This window comes from Chiloscyllium punctatum, chromosome 24, assembly GCF_047496795.1.
Source record: "Chiloscyllium punctatum isolate Juve2018m chromosome 24, sChiPun1.3, whole genome shotgun sequence".
Taxonomy (NCBI): domain Eukaryota; kingdom Metazoa; phylum Chordata; class Chondrichthyes; order Orectolobiformes; family Hemiscylliidae; genus Chiloscyllium; species Chiloscyllium punctatum.
In genome coordinates this window covers 36,660,129-36,680,697 of record NC_092762.1, presented here as the reverse complement: position 1 = coordinate 36,680,697, position 20,569 = coordinate 36,660,129, and the positions used below count along the sequence as shown (strand labels likewise).

The 20,569-nt window shown below is 45.7% G+C and overlaps 1 protein-coding gene across 5 annotated transcripts in view; it reads right to left on the bottom strand.

Moving 5' to 3' along the window:
- Positions 1-20,569, bottom strand: part of LOC140494454 (phospholipid phosphatase-related protein type 3-like) — a 141,536-nt gene that overhangs the window by 40,654 nt on the left and 80,313 nt on the right. For all 5 annotated transcript variants that reach the window (XM_072593627.1, XM_072593630.1, XM_072593628.1 and 2 more), the window contains 2 exons: positions 8,490-8,675; positions 2,801-2,927 (listed from right to left, as the gene is read on the bottom strand). In XM_072593627.1, coding sequence (XP_072449728.1) covers positions 2,801-2,927; positions 8,490-8,675 — 313 coding nt within the window. The remainder of the gene's footprint in view (positions 1-2,800; positions 2,928-8,489; positions 8,676-20,569) is intronic.

Below are 20,569 nucleotides of genomic sequence, written 5' to 3'. Positions count from 1 at the left end.
GTGACTAAACCGATTAGTGCCTGATGTAAGTATAACTTAAGCTGGGCGCATCATGATACTGAGAGTGTTTGAAGGCAGTCAGCAGGGAGGTAGCCCAACATGGGAAGGGGAGGATGGACAAGACGGGACAGGATGGACTGTGAGAAATTGATGGACTTGGTCATTCACTGTAGGAATTCCTCAACTGAGGAGAAAGGAGAAAGAAACACTGGTATTGATAACTGTAATACCAGAACTTACATAACTGAGACAGAAACTGTGAAATTTAAGTGGGGCTCTTCCAGAAATCTGGCTTTGAGGAAGCGTAGCACAGTTACCTGTGGGAGTCAGTACGATGATATTAAATTTTCATTGATATGATATAAAGTAATGGTTCTGAAAGAGTCATGTTGAAGTTACATTTACTTAGTCCTTGGTGTTGATGTCACACACAGTCTAGAGGGTGCGGATATATTCTCTACAGCAACCAGGGGTCCTGGTAATCATGCCTGATTTGTAATGAAGTCGTTTTTAAAGCTATAATGCAATAACCATCTTGTTATCGAAGAATAGTGCCTCTTCTGCATACTCTGTGGTGATATCCCTTTTACCATCAATCATTAGACAAGCCTTAAACAAAAGAGACACAAAGTAGAATAGATGGTAGTGTACTACATTGAACAACTCCTTCTCTGGACAGGGTATTGGAAGAGGTGCCAGATAGCACAAAGGGTCAGTAGTGACAATACAGGTGCCACCCTATTAATAGCCTATCCTAGGGGTAGCTGAATTGAGATGATGAAGGGAACAGGTTAGTTATTGTAGACAATTAAGCAGGTTAGAGAGGATGTGGGAGTCATGATTTCCTGACCAGATCTGGGATAGATTATCAGGTTGTGATGCTTTTTACAGGGAACAGTAATCGCAGAACTAGCCAATGAACTGTCAATGAACTGGAATCCACCGATTCCTTCTCCATGAGAACTGTGCCTGTTTCTGTCTAAAGCAGAGATAATTTTGTATGTGAACAAGAAGCTAGAGAGAATAATCAGGACCAATGTCATCATTTGGACAAGTTTCAGTAAAACTAAGGTTGTAGAGGAATTTCCAACATTGACCTTCACCGACTTGTTGGGATTTTACCGACTTTTTCTGGCTGTCTCAAGCAGGAGTTTGGTTGGAGTATGGAATTAATGGGTTAAATTGTTTTCTATCTCAGCATTGGGCTGGGAGATAGGACCTGAAGTAAAATGACAGAATCTCATGTCAGGTGGCTTCAGACTTCCTGCCCATCGCAGGAAGATGCAGCCCTGTGTACTGTCGGACATGAGGCATGGTGAATATGACAGGCTGGGTGAATCAGTCTGTCATTATAGGTATTAGGTCAAAAATCCCATGACACTGAGTTATAGTCTGACAGGTTTATTTGAATTTGTTGGACTATGACCTGGTGTTGTGCGATTTTTGACTTTGTCCGCCCTAGTTCAACACTGGCACCTCCACATCATTGCTGGTATATTTGATTATTATCTCTGACCACACTGAGCTCTGAGCGAACAGGATGGAACCACCCATATCACAATGCCATGCTTTACAGCATTGAAGTCATATCCTGTGCTGGTTGGCGTTAAGGATTGGCCTACTTTCCACAGCTATATGGGCAAATTGAGAACATAGGAATACAGTAAACTAAGAGATTTTCTAGGTAAATGGTGCTACTGCAGAGTAGAGTTCTTCTTAAGGCACTTTGACTGAATATTTGCAAATCAAAGGTAAAGGAACTGTCTCCCTAATGCTGATAGACACTCGTCTAACATCGGTACTGTTGCCAGCAGAGGCATCACCCATTACAACCACTGAATCCACTCTCCATTTTGCCTCATCATTCCTCCCGTGATAAATAATTATTGACTCATTCACCTCCCTTCATCACTATTCCCTGAAGCGAATTACTGGTGCACTCTCCACCTCGTGTATTGTAGCAAGGATCTCATGGAACCTAAACAAGGATGCCTTGCTAACATGGATTGTGGGTGCATGATTCCCAAAAACTCTTCATCACACTGAGTGGCTTTCTTGATCTTCCTTCGAGATTTTCAGAGGAACATAGCAATATAGGAGCAGTTGCTAGAGACTGCTTAGACTATGCCTTGTGATCCCCTACCAGTGTCCAGGCAGAGATCCAGTATCAGACCTCACAGTTACATTCTGTTTCACTCTCAAGTCTCCTTGACGAGCTAATGGTGGAGACTTCATTTGCCTTATTTCCTTCTCAAAGTGGTAGCATTGAAGAGCAGGGAGTCCCAGTGTTCAGGTATTTTCTAACCAACCTGTTCAGAGATGTTATTAAACACCTCGGGAGTAGGTGGGACTTAAACCCAAGTCTTGTCTTAGTGCCTATTCTGTACAGAGCTGAAAATGTGTTGCTGGAAAAGCGCAGCAGGTCAGGCAGCATCCAAGGAACAGGAGAATCGATGTTCCGGGCATAAGGGCTTATGCCCGAAACGTTGATTCTCCTGTTCTTTGGATGCTGCCTGACCTGCTGTGCTTTTCCAACAACACATTTTCAGCTCTGATCTCCAGCATCTGCAGTCCTCACTTTCTCCCTGCCTATTCTGTACACCCCAGTGGATTTGCTGTTAGTCATGAGACAGAGATTAACTACATGATGATGAGTAAATAACCCCACAGTTACAGACCATGTGATTACCAAGATGGTGGAAGGTGAATTAGCTGGACTGTGGCCTTCCTTTGTCTACTAATGTTTTACGTTCCTATTAAATAACATCCCGAATGGTGTGCAGAGTTTTACTGAACCTACCAACAAACCTTACAGTCCGCCTGAGGAAGGAGTTGAAGTTGCAGCCTCCTGCATTGATGCTGCCTTCAGAACCCTTATTCTTCAGCTTTGATTGACAACAATAGACGATCCCTTCTCCAATCATAATCTGGAAAGAAGCAAACCACACATAGCGGGTGTCCAGTGAAAGGTTAAAGCTGCAGAAGCTCCAGATCTTCCAATCAGTTTGGGAGATGGTGCACCCATCTCTGATTGCAATTTAAACTCCCCCTGCTTGTCATTCACCCTGGAGTTTTTGCAGCTTCCGGTTTAGATCCAGTGAGGAATTACAAGAGTCCAGAGTCCGGGAGCTGACCAGAATTCCAGTGGAGCCACACCCACCTTTTTTTTACTTAAGAGGGAAATCAGGAGGGCAAAACGGGGACATGAGATAGTTTTGGCAAATAGAATTAAGGAGAATCCAAAGGGGTTTTACAAATATATTAAGGACAAAAAGGTAACTAAGGAGAGAATAGGGCCCCTCAAAGATCAGCAAGGCGGCCTTTGTGTGGAGCCACAGAAAATGGGGGAGATACTAAATGAATATTTTGCATTAGTATTTACTGTGGAAAAGGATATGGAAGATATAGACTGTAGGGAAATAGATGGTGACATCTTGCAAAATGTCCAGATTACAGAGGAGGAAGTGCTGGATGTCTTGAAATGGTTAAAGGTGGATAAATCCCCAGGACCTGATCAGGTGTACCCGAGAACTCTGTGGAAAGCTAGAGAAGTGATTGCTGGGCCTCTTGCTGACATATTTGTATCATCGATAGTCACAGGTGAGGTGCCGGAAGACTGGAGGTTGGCAAACGTAGTGCCACTGTTTAAGAAGAGTGGTAAGGACAAGCCAGGGAACTATAGACCAGTGAGACTGACCTCAGTGGTGGGCAAGTTGTTGGAGGGAATCCTGAGGGAAAGGATGTACATGTATTTGGAAAGGCATGGACTGATTCGGGATAGTCAACATGGCTTTGTGCGTGGGAAATCATGTCACACAAACTTGATTGAGTTTTTTGATGAAGTAACAAAGAAGATTAGATTAGATTACTTACAGTGTGGAAACAGGCCCTTCGGCCCAACAAGTCCACACCGCCCTGCCAAAGCGTAACCCACCCATACCCCTACATCTACATCTACCCCTTACCTCACACTCCGGGCAATTTAGCATGGCCAATTCACCTGACCTGCACATCTTTGGAGTGTGGGAGGAAACCGGAGCACCCGGAGGAAACCCACGCAGACACGGGGAGAATGTGCAAACTCCACACAGACAGTCCCCTGAGGCGGGAATTGAACCCGGGTCTCTGGCGCTGTGAGGCAGCAGTGCTAACCATGAGGGCAGAGCAGTAGATGTGATCTATATGGACTTCAGTAAGGCGTTCGACAAGGTTCCCTACGGGAGACTGATTAACAAGGTTAGATCTCATGGAATACAGGGAGAATTAGCCATTTGGATACAGAACTGGCTCAAAGGTAGAAGACAGAGGGTGGTGGTGGAGGGTCGTTTTTCAGACTGGAGACCTGTGACCAGTGGAGTGCCACAAAGATTGGTGCTGGGCCCTCTTCTTTTTGTCATTTACATAAATGATTTGGATGCGAGCGTAAGAGGTACAGTTAGTAAGTTTGCAGATGACACCAAAATTGGAGTTGTAGTGGATAGCGAAGGGGGTTACCTCAGATTACAACAGGATCTGGACCAAATGGGCCAATGGACTGACAAGTGGCAGATGGAGTTTAATTCAGATAAATGCAAGGTGCTGCCTTTTGGGAAAGCAAATCTTAGCAGGACTTATACACTTAATGGTAAGGTCCTAGGGAGTGTTGCTGAACAAAGAGACCTTGGAGTGCAGGTTCATAGCTCCTTGAAAGTGGAGTCGCAGGTAGATAGGATAGTGAAGAAGGCGTTTGGTATGCTTTCCTTTATTGGTCAGAGTATTGAATACAGGAGTTGGGAGGTCATGTTGCAGCTGTACAGGACATTGGTTAGGCCACTGTTGGAATATTGCATGCAATTCTGGTCTCCTTCCTATCGGAAAGATGTTGTGAAACTTGAAAGGGTTCAGAAAAGATTTACAAGGATGTTGCCAGGGTTGGAGGATCTGAGCTACAGGGAGAGGCTGAACAAGCTGGGGCTGTTTTCCCTGGAGTGTCGGAGGCTCAGGGGTGACCTTATAGAGGTTTACAAAATTATGAGGGGCATGGAATGGATAAATAGGCAAAGTCTTTTCCCTGGGATCAGGGAGTCCAGAAATAGAGGGCATAGGTTTAGGGTGAGAGGGAAAAGATATAAAAGAGACCTAAGGGGCAACGTTTTCACACAGAGGGTGGTACGTGTATGGAAGGAGCTGCCAGAGGATGTGGTGGAGGTTGGTACAATTGCAACATTTAAGAGGCGTTTGGATGGGTATATGAATAGGAAGGGTTTGGAGGGATATGGGCCGGATGCTGGCAGGTGGAACTAGATTGGGTTGGGATATCTGGTCGGCATGGACGGGTTGGACCGAAGGGTCTGTTTCCATGCTGTACATCTCTATGACTCTATGACTCTATCTGAAGACACGTCTCTTAACTTCCACCTTCAGTCATTGACCCACTCGCCTTAAATGGTTAACCTCTGAATCTGCACAACCTCTCTCCCCCGCCGATCTCACCCTTTCCCTCTCTCCCTCATCTATCGCATCCCTCCCTCTCTCCCTTAACCCATCGCACCCCTCCCTCTCTCCCCTCACCCATCTCACCTATTCCCACCTTCCCCCCTCAACCAATGTCACAAATCCTCTCCCCCAAACTGATCACATCCATCCCTCTTTCTCCCCATCAACCGCACCCACCTCTCCCCCGTACCAACTACACCCCCTCTCCCCAACCACACCAATCTCTCACTCCCTCTCTCCCGCCACTGATCCCATCCCTCAAACACTCCAAAATCCCACCCCTCCCTCTCTCCTCTACCTATCTCATTCCTCCGTCCCTCCCCCCACCACACTGCTCCCTCTCTCGCCCCCCCACCACACTCCTCCCTCTCTCCCCCCACTGATCTCACCCTTCCCCCCACCAATCGCACGCCTCCCCCTCTCCCCTCCACCAATCTCACTCCTTCCCCCTCCCCTCCACCAATCTCACCCCTCCCTATCTGTCCCCCTCCAATCACACCCTCCCCCCCACCGATCTCACCTCCCCTCCACCAATCTCACCCTCCCCCCACAATCCCAACCCTCTCCCCCCACTGATCTCACTCACCAATCTCACCCCTCCCTATCTGTCCCCCTCCAATCACACCCTCCCCCCCACCGATCTCACCTCCCCTCCACCAATCTCACCCTCCCCCCACAATCCCAACCCTCTCCCCCCACTGATCTCACCCACCAATCTCACCCCTCACTCTCTCCCCCAACGAATCTCACCCCTCCCCCCATCGATCTCACCCCTCCCCATCTCCCTCCCAACTGATCTCACCCCTCCCCTTCTCCACCCCCACCAATCTCACCCCAGCCTCTCTCCCCCCACCGCTCTCCCCCCACCAATCTCACGTCTCCCCTGCAATGGTCTCACCCCTCCCTCTTTCCCCTCCACCGTTCTCTCCCCTCCCTTGCCTTCCCACCAATCTCACTCGTCCCTCAATCCACCCCTACTGATCTCACCCTTCTCTCTCCTCATCCCACTGACCCCATCAATCCCTCTCTTCCCCCCACCACCAATCTCACCTCTCCCTTTCTCCCCTTGCACAGACTTCACCTCTCCCTGAATCCCCTTTGCTCATCCTGACCTCACTTCTCCATTGCTTCCCCCAAGCTCACTCCCCTCTCACTAACCTCATCTTGTCAGCCAGAGGGCTACATCCCTGTTGGCTGCATTAACTACTGTGCCTTGAGAACACCAAGCACGGATTTATAATATCATTTTCCACAAAGCCACGGCATTGGGACAGGCGACGTTGGGGGCAGAGCACTGTATAATTATCAAAGACGATTAGGAGCTGAATGAGGGAATGGAAAACCTTGAGTGAGATTTGAGGAGAACTGTATGTATTGAGAGATAAATACTAAACCAAAACACAACAGTCTGCAAACATTGGGCAACTTGAAACAGCTGCAGATTGTTAGAGATGCTGATTTAAATCTCAAATAAATTCCATGTGGGAACTTCTCCCAAGGGAGGAAAAGGAGTGAAAAACTGGATACAGAGCTGCTTCTGTCATCTTTCCTTGGTCTCGGTTTTGCGCACGAGATGGGCAATGGCCTTCCAGAAATCTGCCTCAATTTATAACTTTCTGAGATCTCAACAGCACAATCCTCAGGCTCCAAAACATATTGGTAACCTGATCAACTGCCTCCCTCCCTCCCTCCCTCAATCGGCATCAAGATGTTCACAGCAGGTACCAAGGACAGTGAGATTGTGCCAATTAACCTGGTGATTATACACTGGAACATCTCCTCTCCAGAACGCTTCAAAACAAATCATTTCTGGATTTGGAGATTTTCTGGATTTTAGAATAAAATCTCACTGGTCCTAACCAAATTCCTCTCCCCATACCTACGTAGGTTTCCTCCAGGTGCTCCTGTTTTCTCCCACAATCCAAACATGCAGATTAGGTGGATTAGCCATGCTACATTTCCCTGTAGTATCCAGTGATATATAGGTTAGATGGCAAATGCAGGGTTACAGGGATTGGGGATGGGGCAGACGATGGTAAGGATGCTTCTCAGAGGGTTGCTGCAGACTCAATGGACTGAGTGGCTTGCTTCCACACAGTAGGGACTCTGTGAAGTAAATTGTTATAGATTTACCTGAAGCATTGACCAGTGATAAAAGATTGTAAAGTATTACTAGAAAGGATTTTTCTTATTCAAATACTATATTTTCCAGGTTTCCACTCCCTGTACTTCACTTAAGCCGCTTGGGTCTGTTGGAAAAAAATCCAAATACTTGGAGGAGGGCAGTTGGAGATGAAGAGGTCAAGGGAGGATAGGAGGCCAGGAGGTCAAATAAATTCCAGGTAACTATCGCTGCTGTACATCAGATGCTGAAAGAGTGGAAAGTTGCAGTAGAAGTTACTGTATTCTTCACAGTAGTTGATTGACTAAATCCTTCCTGTTTCCCAGTGTATGATGGAGATAAGGAGGTGAGGAAGAGTTCAGTATTTCCTTCAATTGTGGTACTTAAGGCGATTTGAATGAAAAAGAAAACAAAGAACTGTGAATACTAGAAATCAGCAACAAAAACAGAAATTGCTGGAAAAACTCAGCAAAGAGAAAGCAGAGTTAACATTTCAGAATTCTGAAGGAGGGTCGCTGGGCCCGAAATGTTAACTCTGCTTTCTCTCCACAGATGCTGAGCTTTTCCAGCAATTCATGACTTCAATTATGTTATTTGTTAAATGGCAAGGAATAATTTTCTCTGGTGGACAAGTCCAGAATGAGGGGCATAACTCAAAAATCAGAATGTGGCCAACCCAAGAGATGTCAGGAAGGACTTCTTCACACTGAAGACAGTGGGAATTTGGAACTGTCCCTCCATCCCTGGCTGTTGAAGTGGAGGATTAACTGAAACGTTAAGCTAATGAGACCTGTGGGTGAGTTAAGCTGTTGAGGAGTGGCATCCTCCCGTCTTTTATTGTCATTGTGTCATTATCATATGGTACACATTGAGTGTACTCCAAGTTACTTACAGAGGCAGCAGGACCAGCAAATGCCAAGCTGAGCAGCATCAATAAGGGGATGAGTTCTTCACTAGGCTCCACATAGGGCATGCTCAGTGCACGATCATAGCACTGAAAGCCCACCTTGGCCGGCCTGAACAAATCCGTCAGCTCCAGGAAGTACAGTGTCACAATTGATGAAGCCACAATAGGAAGCTGCAACATGAACATTGAGAATTAGTGGCTCAGCATAACACTCAGTTCAATCCCATCAACAGCAGCCCTCCTCCCCCATTTGGACTCCCAACACTAGGTCAAAAAGCACCTTAAATGTACAAGTAAGAAACTTTGGTTTTGAAGCCTTATTGTGGATGTCAATTCAATACTGAGCGAGGGCTGCACTCTTGAAGTTCCTGGAGATTCTTTCAGATAAAGAGTTTGCATCTTTCAGGCCAGGTGGATGCCAAAGATCCGCTGACCACTCTTCCAGGAAGAGTTCTAAATCCTCCCAAAAACTGTTGCTGCTCTTGTATATAACCTGTTTTCCATGGATTGATATGTTCCAGTTCACCGGATGTCTCTGACCATTTATGGTAACTCATAATGGAGGAACTTATATGAATTCCAAGCCTCCATTTTTGTTGGAATGGATTGTGGGCATGAGTTATTGATCGTGGGGCAGAACCTGTTTCTAGGAATCCCAGCCCCATTCATGTCTTTTGAAGTTGTGTGGGTTATGACCTTCACTTCCTCCTCCTACTGTTTCCTACTCCACTGTAGGGGAAGGTATTTTAGACCACTCATGATTTCCAAGGAGTTTGGGGCCATTTGATGGGAACCTCAAGGAGTCATGAACCACGAGAGAACCCTAGTTTGGGGACTAGAACCTTCTGAGAGATTCTATACAAGATGGTGATCGCATCATGTGATCATGAAATGCTGTATGCTACGTTATGTCTTTAATGCAGTGATTAATGATAGGACTTTCTTTATAAAAACTAAGTGACCACTGAATTGAGGAACATTGTGAAAGTGGAAAAATTTTCAGATTAGTTAAGTATTTTCTCCAGAAAATAAAGTGCTCTTCAACATTCACTCCTATCAGGATTTACATTTCAAATGACTGTTGGACTCTCTGTTTTGATCTTGACATTGATTGATAGCCTAGCCATGTTTTGAGTCTTTGAAATAACTGAATAGATAGGGGTCATGATTTGGAGATGCCGGTGTTGGACTGGAGTGTACAAAGTTAAAAATCACACAACACCAGGTTATAGTCCAACAGGTTTAATTGGAAGCACACTAGCTTTTGGAGTGTCGCTCCTTCATCTTCACCTGTGTGATTTTTAACTGAATAGATAGGGGACTACTTTGATTGAAAAGAAACAATCTGTGCTGTCTTTAGAGGAATGGAAGAAATGACGATTAGTTCAAATAACCTAACGTGTTCAGCTCCAGAGGTTTTGTTGACGGTTGTAAAATAGACTAGAAGCTTTGTTTTTATTGACAGTTTTATGAGTTCCTGAAAATGATTTTAAAAAGAAACAAAGATTCTTTCCAAAACTTTCCAATTTTAGTTTAGGGCTCTTGAGTTTTATCCATAGTGAAAGCTTGGTGAGTAGGAGTATTGAGAGGGTAGGAAAAGTGAAGGCTAGGTTGCTTGAAGACATTGTCTGAGCATCAGGCTGCCTCCAATCCTGCAATGGGCCAGATTCAGGAGATGGTAATTGATCCCCGTCACCCCACAGACCTCCTCAACTTGTCAGGAGACAGGACTGCAGTGTCAGGAGATGGCCCAACACATTTTAAAGATAAAAATTGGGCTGTCGTAATTACCAAGGAGCTTTATAGCAACGTAAAAACAATGAAAGATCAAACCTGAGCCAGAAGAGATTTTTATAAAGGTGTTCAGTCAAAATGAAAGGTATGAGGAATTATCTGAAAAAAAGATACAAGAGCTTGTGAGGAAGAGGAGTTTTTGGTTGGAACTCCGAAGCCAGTACCTGAAGCCATTGAAGGAACAGTGGCTTAACCCAAAGCGACTAAAAGCTATAGAAGCCAGAATAAGAGGCACATAGATATCACAGGGGCCTGTCAGGCTGAAGGATGTATGAGAAATATAAAGGGACAAGATCAAAGAGAGATTTGAAGACAATGGGGAGCTCAGCAGCCCAGGAGTAATGGGTGAATAGTCCTTGGTTTGAGTTTGGATACAGACAATAAAGCTATAGAATCATTGGGTCTTAGAAATGTACATCATGGAAACAGACCTTTCGGTCCAACTTGTCCATGGCGACCAGATATCCTAAATTAATTTCGTCCCATTTGTGAGCACTTGGCCCATATCCCTCCAAACCCTTCCTATTCATGTACCCATCCAGATGCCTTTCAAATGTTGTAATTGTTCCAGCCTCCACCCTCTGCATGAAAAGTTGCCCCTTAGGTCCCTTTTGAATCTTTCCCCTCTCACCCTAGACCTATGTCCTCATGTTCTGGACTCCCCCAACCCAGGGAAAAAAACCTATTTACCCTATCAATGCCCCTCAAGATTTTATAAAGCTCTTTGAGGTCTCCCCTCAGCTTCTGATGCTCCAGGGAAAACATCCCCAGCCTATTCAGTCTCTTCTGAGAGCTCAAACCCTCCAACCCTGGCAACATCCTTGTAAATCTTTTCTGAATCCCTTCAAGTTTCACAACATCCTTCCTATACCAGACTTGCACACAATATTTCAAAAATGGCCCAACCAACGTCCTGTATAGTCACAGCATGACCTCCTAACTCCTAAACTCAGCACTCTGACCAATAAAGAAAAGCATATCAAACACCTTCTTCACTATCCTATCTACCTGAGACCCCACTTTCAAGGAACAATGAACCTGCACTCCAAGGTGTCTCGGCTTATCAACACTCCCCAGAACTTTACCATTAAGTGTGTAAGTCCTGACCTGATTTGCCTTTCAATAAATGTGACTTTATGCAGAGTAGGAGTTGGGAGGCTGGTGAAGACAGTATTGAATAATTGAGGCTCGAGGTAACAAAGGCTTGGATTAGATCTTCAGCAAGATTTTTAGTTAAGGGTACCCCTCACTTTCACACTATATTATAGAGCTGTGCATCCAGTGTGATGTTTCAGAGCAGATTTGCTCTCAGTCTCCATCTGAGCTCTGCCCTCCTGCAACATGACACACTGAAACAAGTATGTTAGTACGTTTTAATTCTTGGCTCGATCCCGGACACACAAGTGTCTGATTGACCCAAATCTCATCCTGGTGTTACAGGAGTAAAGTCAGCGTGACAGTAACAGATCAACAGTATATCTTGCCACTTCCTTACATAATCCAGGGGATGAAATTTCCTAATCCCTACACAAACAGTTCCTCAAGCTGCCGCTGGATAGTGAGGATGGACGGGTATGTGTTCCTGCCTGTTACATGTGAAGGAGTATTTTAGCCTGTCCCAAGCTCAGTTCTTTGAATATGAAAAAGGAAACCATTTCCCGATCTGTATTCCTTAGCAGCTCCATGCTGAACAACAACAACTGGAAAATCTCAGGTCATTTACAATGGCTGAGTGTGATACTTTTTTAAAGCAGAATTTTCGCCTGGCATATTTCCATTGCCTGTACGACACACACTTAGTTGGATGATGTCACTGGTTTCACAGTAACTCTATAGACCATGTCAATAAATGCTACATCCAGCAATATGGGGAGAGCTGATATTGACAAAGGTTTTGGTGCTGCATAAAGTTAACTCTTCTCCATGTTGCTCACCAATTGTTGAATAGTGGCCCACCCACAAATTGGCTTGATACAGAGGTCTCCTGAGTGCCACCTACTGTGGGATTTCCATGAACATTATAAGATTACCAATTTAGTGGTTTAGTGGCCTGTCTACACCACTCAGTGAGATCATTATGTAGTAATGAGAACAAGATCAGCCAGGTGGATCTTATCGAATATGAGTTCCCTGAATGGGGCTGCTACCCTGGTCCAGTCAAGGAGCCCTGGCTGAGAGATATAAATAGGAGTGTTGTGGTTCTGTTCACTCTGTCCCCTGTGGCCCTCAATAACAAGTATACCTTTTTGGATACTTTTGGGTAAGCCATGGTTACAAGTCTCTGACACAGAATCTGTTCTTGTTGCTCAGAAGGGAATGGGGGAGAGGAGGAGAGCATTAGTCATTAGGACTGCATAGTGAGGGGGAAAGATAGAAGATTCTGCGGGAATGAGAGAGACATGCGGTTGGTGTGTTGTCTCCCAGGGTCCATGATGTCTTTGATCGTGTTTTCGGGATCCTTAAGGGGGAGGGGGAGCAACCACAAATCATGGTCTACAAAGACACCAACGACACAGGTAGGAGAAGGGATGGAAATGTAAGGCAGAAATTCAGGGAGCTAAGGTGGAAGCCTTGAGCGAGAATAAACAAAGCTGTTGTCTCTGGTTTGTTACCCATACCAGATGTGAGGTGAGGAATGGAGAGAGAGAGAGCAGTTGAACACATGGCTACAGGGATGGTGCAGGAGGGAAGGTTTCACACACCTGGATAATTGGGGCTCATTCTGAGGTAGGAGGGACATCTACAAACGGGATGGTCTACACCTGAACCAGACAGGTACCAATATCCTGTAGGGGGGATGTTTGCTAATGCTCTTTGGGCGGATCTAAACTATTTCAGCTGGGGAATGGAAACCCAAATTGTAGCTCCAGTGTACAGGAAGTTGACAGTAGTGAGGTCATGAATAAGGTTTCAAGATTGCAAGAGTGCACCGACAAACAGGAAGGTGATTTGAAATGTGTCTACTTCAACGCCAGGAGCATCTGGAATGAGGTGGGCGAACTGGCAGCATGGATTGGTACCTGGGAGTTTGATGGTGTGGCCATTTCAGACACATGGATAGAGCAGGAACAGGAATGGTCGTTACAGGTTCCAGGATTTAGATGTTTCAGTGAGAACAGAGAAAATGGTAAAACAGAGGGAGGTGTGGCATTGTTAGTGAAGGACAGTGTAACGGTGGCAGACAGGATGTTTGATAAGGACTCGTCTACTGAGGTAGTATTGGCTGAGGTTAGAAACAGGCAAGGAGAGGTCACCATTTTGGGAGTTTTCTATAGGCCTCCAAATAGTTCCAGAGATATAGAGGGAAGGACAGCAAAGATGATAGGAGCAAGACTGATGGGGTAGTTGTTTTGGGGTCTTTAACTTTCCAAATATTGACTGGAAATATGATGGTTTGAGTATTTTAGATGGGTCAGTTTTTGTCTAATGTGTGCAGGAGGACTTGCTGCCACAGTATGTAAACAGGCTAACAAGGGGTAAAGCCATATTCGATTTGATACTGTGGTAATGAACCCTACCAGTTGTTAGATTTGGAGGTAGGTGAGCACTTTGGTGATAGTGACCGCAATTCGGTTATGTTTACTTTAGCGATGGAAAGGGATAGGTATATATCACAGCGCAAGAGTTTTAGCTGGGGCAAAGGCAATTATGATGCAATTAGGCAAGATTTAGGATGCATAGGATGGGAAAGGAAACTGCAGGGAATGGGCACAACTGAAATGTGGAGTTTGTTCAAGGAACAGCTACTGCATGTCCTTGATAAGTACGTACCTGTCAGACAGGGAGGAAATGGTCGAGCAAGGGAACTGTGGTTGAGGAAATTGTTGAGGAAAATACTGAGATACAGCTACTAGACTAGACGGAATTGAGGTGTATTGATAGAATTGAATTTCAGAGCCATGAGGTCATGTTGCAGCTGTACAAAACTCTTGTGCAGCTGCACTTGGAGTATTGCATATAGTTCTGGTCACTGCATTCTAGGAAGGATGTGGAAGCTTTGGAAAGGGTGCAGAGAAGATTTACCAGGATGTTGCCTGGTATGGAGGGAAGGTCTTATGAGGAAAGGCTGAGGGATTTGAGGCTGATTTCATTAGAGACAAAGAGGCGACTTAATGGAGACACACAAGATGATCAGAGGATGAAGTAGGGTGGACAGTGAGAGCTTTTTTCCTCGGATGGTGATGGCTAGTATAAGAGGTCATAGTTTAACATTGAGGGGTGATAGTTATTGGACAGATATCAGAGGTAGTCTCTTTTCTCAGAGTAGTAAGGGCGTGGAATGCTCTGCCTGCAACAGTAGTGGACTCACCACTCTTAAGGGCATTTAAATGGTCATTGGATAAACATATGGATGATAATGGAATAGTACAGATTAGATTGGCTTTAGATGGGTTTCACAGTTTGGTGTAACAACAAGGGCCAAAGGGTCTGTACTGCATTGTAATGTTTTATGTTCTAAGAGCCAGCTGAATGCTGGCTGGGTCAGTGTCATGTACTATGCATGTGTTAATAAAGGGTAACGTGATGATGGGATACCGGACTTCATGGAGGCATTTCACACTGAAACTGTTCATATTGGAGACACTAAGGGTCTTGTGGTATTGTCCCTGTCTCCAGTTCTGAAGCTTCTGGTTCAAATCCCACTGTCGAGTTGTAACATATCTGAGCAGGGTACTATTTAAGTATAAATGATTTTTCATAGGATCTGCCTACCTATCTGGGAGAGAGAATGTTCCTCTGTTAGGGATCAAATTGAACTCAACATCCTAAAATCTTAGGATTTTTAAAATATATACTTTTAATATTTTAAATGCACCAAAGTATGACTTATCTCAAATAAAATTGTAACTTTGAGGTGAAATACAAACGGAAATAAAATCCCAGAGCTTGTGAAATGGAATAAATCAGTGTGCAGTTGCTCCAACAAACTGCAAGTTGAGTTTATGATGTGATCTGTGATTCAGTACTCATGCAAGCTCAGCTGGTCATTCAATATGGAGCAAATACAGAGGGGCGGAGGGGGGGAGGAGGATGAAAGGAATTCAGAGAAAGAAAAATCAATTTGCAGACAAGTCAAGGTCAATGAATTGTCCAATCTTCCCAGCTAATGAGGCATATTTGGATTGTAATCATTTTTGCAAAGTTCAAAAAAAGCTAATTTATGCCAAGCAAGCTCCCCCCATGGAACAATGAAGTGAACATCTAGGTTCCTGTTTAACTCAGTGTTGATTGAGGCTATGCTAGGATGGACAATCCTTCTGCATTTCTTTAGTTCTACAATTTAAAATTAAGATTGTTATTGTTAATATTGGTGATGAGATAATTAACAGTAAGAGCTAGTTCAAAACTGGCTGAAAAAAATCTTTACCCTTTCTGGTTTCCCCTGAGGGGATGGTGAGCTTGGTTAACTAAACAGCTGGTCTACATTGCTGAGTGATACCAACAACATGGGTTTAATTCCTACACCAGCTGAGGTCACTATGAAGGTATGATGACCCTCATATAGTGACCACCACCAATTATCTCTTTCTCTCTCTCGAATGAGAGAGAGCAGTCATCTGGGACGATGGTAGCTATTCCCATTAAAGATCCTGTAGGTCAAAATTGTTCCCAAAGACAAAATGAATTTATATAGTGCCCGTAATGTAGGAACAGATCCAGAGATGCTTGACAGGTAATACTCAAAGCATTTTCATTTTGATTATAGGTCTCTAACTACATTAAAGAATTCAAATGTTCTTATTCTTTCAGGATAGATCTCTTTTTGGCAGGACCTTTTGAAAAGTCATTGGGTCCTCATTTGCCCATAGAAAGGACTTACTGCTGTTGTAATGTGCGTCCATGTGCGACGCCTGGATAATACCTGAGTGAACATAATGTTGGATATATTTCAGGAACTGTTGGAGTGTGACAGAGTGTGAGTGTAGACATTTTTGATGGTAATTTGTATCCAAGGATCAGTCACAGCAAGGTTCAGTTCCTCTGTCCACCCAGTCCATGCTCATTCTATGCTCAGGAACAATTTCTGAAATGGGTTACCAGATGTCCAGACCACCCTCTCTCCTTTACCATGAAGTTCCCTTAACATGAGAGCTATGATAGGTTTTTCAAATGTGGCACATCAACAGAACCCCACCAGGGACAGTATATTTAAGCTCTCTGCAGTAAATTCCTGCCTGCATTTGATTGAAAACTCTTTTGGAAACTGTTTGGATTCTTGCATTTAAGGGCAGAGTTTGAAATAAATTGGCTGGAAAACTGGTTTACTGTCAATTCCTGTCAACAAGAGCCTTAAAGTTTGAAACTAGGATGAGGTGGGGGAAGGGGAAATGAGGAAGCTGTTGAAGTCCACATTCATGCCCTGGGGTTGAAGTGTTCCAAGGCGGAAGATGAGGCGTTCTTCCTCCAGGCATCTGGTGGTGAGGGAGCGGCGGTGAAGGAGGCCCAGGACCTCCATGTCCTCGGCAGAGTGGGAGGGGGAGTTGAAATGTTGGGCCACGGGGCGGTTTGGTCGATTGGTGCGGGTGTCTCGGAGATGTTCCCTAAAGCGCTCTGCTAGGAGGCGCCCAGTCTCCCCAATGTATAGGAGACCACATCGGGAGCAACGGATACAATAAATGATATTGGTGGATGTGCAGGTGAAACTTTGATGGATGTGGAAGGCTCCTTTAGGGCCTTGGATAGAGGTGAGGGAGGAGGTGTGGGCACAGGTTTTACAGTTCCTGCGGTGGCAGGGGAAAGTGCCAGAATGGGAGGGTGGGTCGTAGGGGGGTGTGGACCTGACCAGGTAGTCACGGAGGGAACGGTCTTTGCGGAAGGCGGAAAGGGGTGGGGAGGGAAATATATCCCTGGTGGTGGGGTCTTTTTGGAGGTGGCGGAAATGTCGGTGGATGATTTGGTCGATGCGAAGGTTTGTCGGGTGGAAGGTGAGCACCAGGGGCGTTCTGTCCTTGTTACGGTTGGAGGGGTGGGGTCTGAGGGCAGAGGTGCGGGATGTGGACGAGATGCGTTGGAGGGCATCTTTAACCACGTGGGAAGGGAAATTGCGGTCTCTAAAGAAGGAGGCCATCTGGTGTGTCCTGTGGTGGAACTGGTCCTCCTGGGAGCAGATATGGGGGAGGCGGAGAAATTGGGAATACGGGATGGCATTTTTGCAAGAGGTAGGGTGGGAAGAGGTGTAATCCAGGTAGCTATGGGAGTCGGTGGGTTTGTAAAAAAATGTCAGTGTCAAGTCGGTCGTCACTAATGGAGATGGAGAGGTCCAGGAAGGGGAGCGAGGTGTCAGAGATAGTCCAGTTAAATTTAAGGTCAGGGTGGAACGTGTTGGTGAAGTTGATGACTTGCTCAACCTCCTCGCGGGAGCACAAGGTGGCGCCAATGCAGTCATCAATGTAGCAGAGGAAGAGGTGGGGAGTGGTGCCGGTGTAATTATGGAAGATCAACTGTTCTACATAGCCAACAAAGAGACAGGCATAGCTGGGGCCCATACGTGTGCCCATGGCTACGCCTTTGGTCTGGAGGAAGTGGGAGGATTCAAAGGTGAAATTGTTAAGGGTGAGGACCAGTTCGGCCAAACGAATGAGAGTGTCAGTGGAAGGGTACTGTTGGGGACGTCTGGAGAGGAAAAAATGGAGGGCTTGGAGGCCCTGGTCATGGCGAATGGAGGTGTAGAGGGATTGGATATCCATGGTGAAGATAAGGCGTTGGGGGCCGGGGAAACAGAAGTCTTGGAGGAGGTGGAGGGCGTGGGTGGTGTCTCAAACGTATGTGGGGAGTTCCTGGACTAGGGGGGATAGGACAGTGTCAAGGTAGGTAGAGATGAGTTCAGTGGGGCAGGAGCATGCTGAGACAATGGGTCGGCCAGGGTGGTCAGGCTTGTGGATCTTGGGAAGGAGGTAGAACCGGGCAGTGCGGAGTTCCCGGACTATGAGGTTGGAAGCTGTGGGTGGGAGATCTCCTGAGGTGATGAGGTTCTGTATGGTCTGGGAGATGATGGTTTGGTGATGGGGGGTGGGGTCATGGTCAAGGGAGCAGTAGGAAGAGGTGTCCTCGAGTTGGCGTTTGGCTTCAGCGGTGTAGAGGTCAGTGCGCCAGACTACCACTGCGCCCCCTTTATCCGCTGGCTTGATGGTGAGGTTGGGATTGGAGCAGAGGGATTGGAGGGCTGCGCATTGTGAGGGTGAGAGGTTGGAGTGGGGGAGGGGGGACAACAGGTTGAGGCGGTTAATGTCCCGGCGGCAGTTGGAAATGAAGAGGTCAAGGGCAGGTAATAGGCCAGCGCGGGGTGTCCAGGTGGATGCAGTGTGTTGGAGGTGGGCGAAGGGGTCCTCGGAAGGTGGGCGGGAGTCCTGATTGTGAAAGTAAGCTCGGAGGTGGAGGCAACAGAAGAATTGTTCGACATCACGGCGTGTATTAAATTCATTGATGCGTGGACGGAGGGGGATGAAGGTGAGTCCTTTGCTGAGGACTGATCGTTCGTCCTCAGTGAGTGGGAGGTCTGGAGGGATGGTGAAAACTCGGCAGGGCCGGGAGCTGGGATCTGGTGTGGGTGTGGAGCTGGGAGTGCGGTCGGAGCCAGTATCTGGAGGGATGGTCACCTTCATCTCCTCCCCCACTCACCCATTGTACTCTATGCTACTCTCTCCCCACCCCCACCCTCCTCTAGCTTATCTCTCCAAGCTTCAGGCTCACTGCCTTTATTCCTGATGAAGGGCTTTTGCCCGAAACGTCGATTTCGCTGCTCGTTGGATGCTGCCTGAACTGCTGTGCTCTTCCAGCACCACTAATCCAGTAAATGGTTTTCAGCATCTGCAGTCATTGTTTTTACCAACAAGAGCCTTGGGCCTGCTCTTGGCCTTTTTGTACATTGCAGGTTCTCTTTTCACTCAGTATTAATTATTAAACCCAGTATTAATTATTTCACAAGAAGACCCTCCCCTTAGGCAGACTCTCCCAACTTGAGGGCTTGGTCAGTCCAAGATTTGAAATATGTTTACAGTTATCACTGGATTGCATTGCTGGAGATACCTTCACGCAATGTGCGTGTCTTACTATTAACATTAAGATTCTCTCAGCTGAGTTACCACATGGATCTGTCACAACACCCAGTTTCATGCTACCAATACACCGAGAAGACATTTGCAATTCAAGCAGATGCTAACTGCAGCTTCAGTGCTCCCATTCTGTTTGACAGCCTCCTATTTCAATCCATTTTGTGGCAAAATTGACACGTCAACATCTGTCAGCAGTTTTACACTTTGAAGTGTAGCTCCACTGAGAAGCGGACTGAATATAACGTACTTCATTACCCAGCTTTAAACAAAAACATTGGGAAGATTTGTTTTTGTTCAAATCGTCTTTGTTATTTATTGCCTGCTGACTAACCCTATCTTCATCCCTTTCATCATCCCTTTCATCTGTCACTGAAAAGGCAATTTCCTAAACAAGTCTCCTTCAGGACTTATTACTGTCAGACCGACTGCTGAGATTTGCTGAGTTTTGGCTCTTAAAACAAGAACAAAACATGCATTTTGAAGCGCCAAAAGTACATCCCAGCCAATGAGACAAGTTTAGTTTAGTGTCACTGTTGTAATGGAGGGAACACTAATGCCAAGCAAGCTCCCACAAACAGCATTGAGATAAATATCCAGCTCACTGTTCCACTCTTGTTAGCCATGTTATAAGGGATACATTATACAGTCATAGAGTCATATGTCCTCTATATTTCCTCAAAACGTCCTGTCAGTTTTTGTTGCCCAGCATTGGTGAGGCCTGTTCTGGAGTACGGTGTCCAGTTCTGATCTCCCCATTATAGGAAAGATATTATTAAGCTGGAGAGGGTTCAGAAAAGATTTGTCAGGATGTTGTTGGAACTGGAGGGTTTGAGAGCCTGGATAGGATGGGACATTTTTTTACTGGAGTGCAGGAGGTTGAGGGGTGACCTTATAAAATCATGAGGGGCACAGACAAGGGGAATGGCAGGTGTAGTTTCCCTAGAGTGGAGGTTTACAAGATTAGAGACATATTTAAGGTGAGAGGAGAACGATTTAAAAGAGACATGAGGGGCACTTTTTCTGTACACAGAGAGTGGTTGGCATGTGGAATGAAACACCAGAGGAAGTGGCAGATGCAGGTACATTTACAACATTTAAAAGACATTTGGATAAATACAAGACCACTCACCCCTCACATTTCTGGTGGAAATTTCTGTTCTGTTTGGCAGTTAGACATACCATCGATCTGCCATTCTGATCACTTAATGTGAACTATCA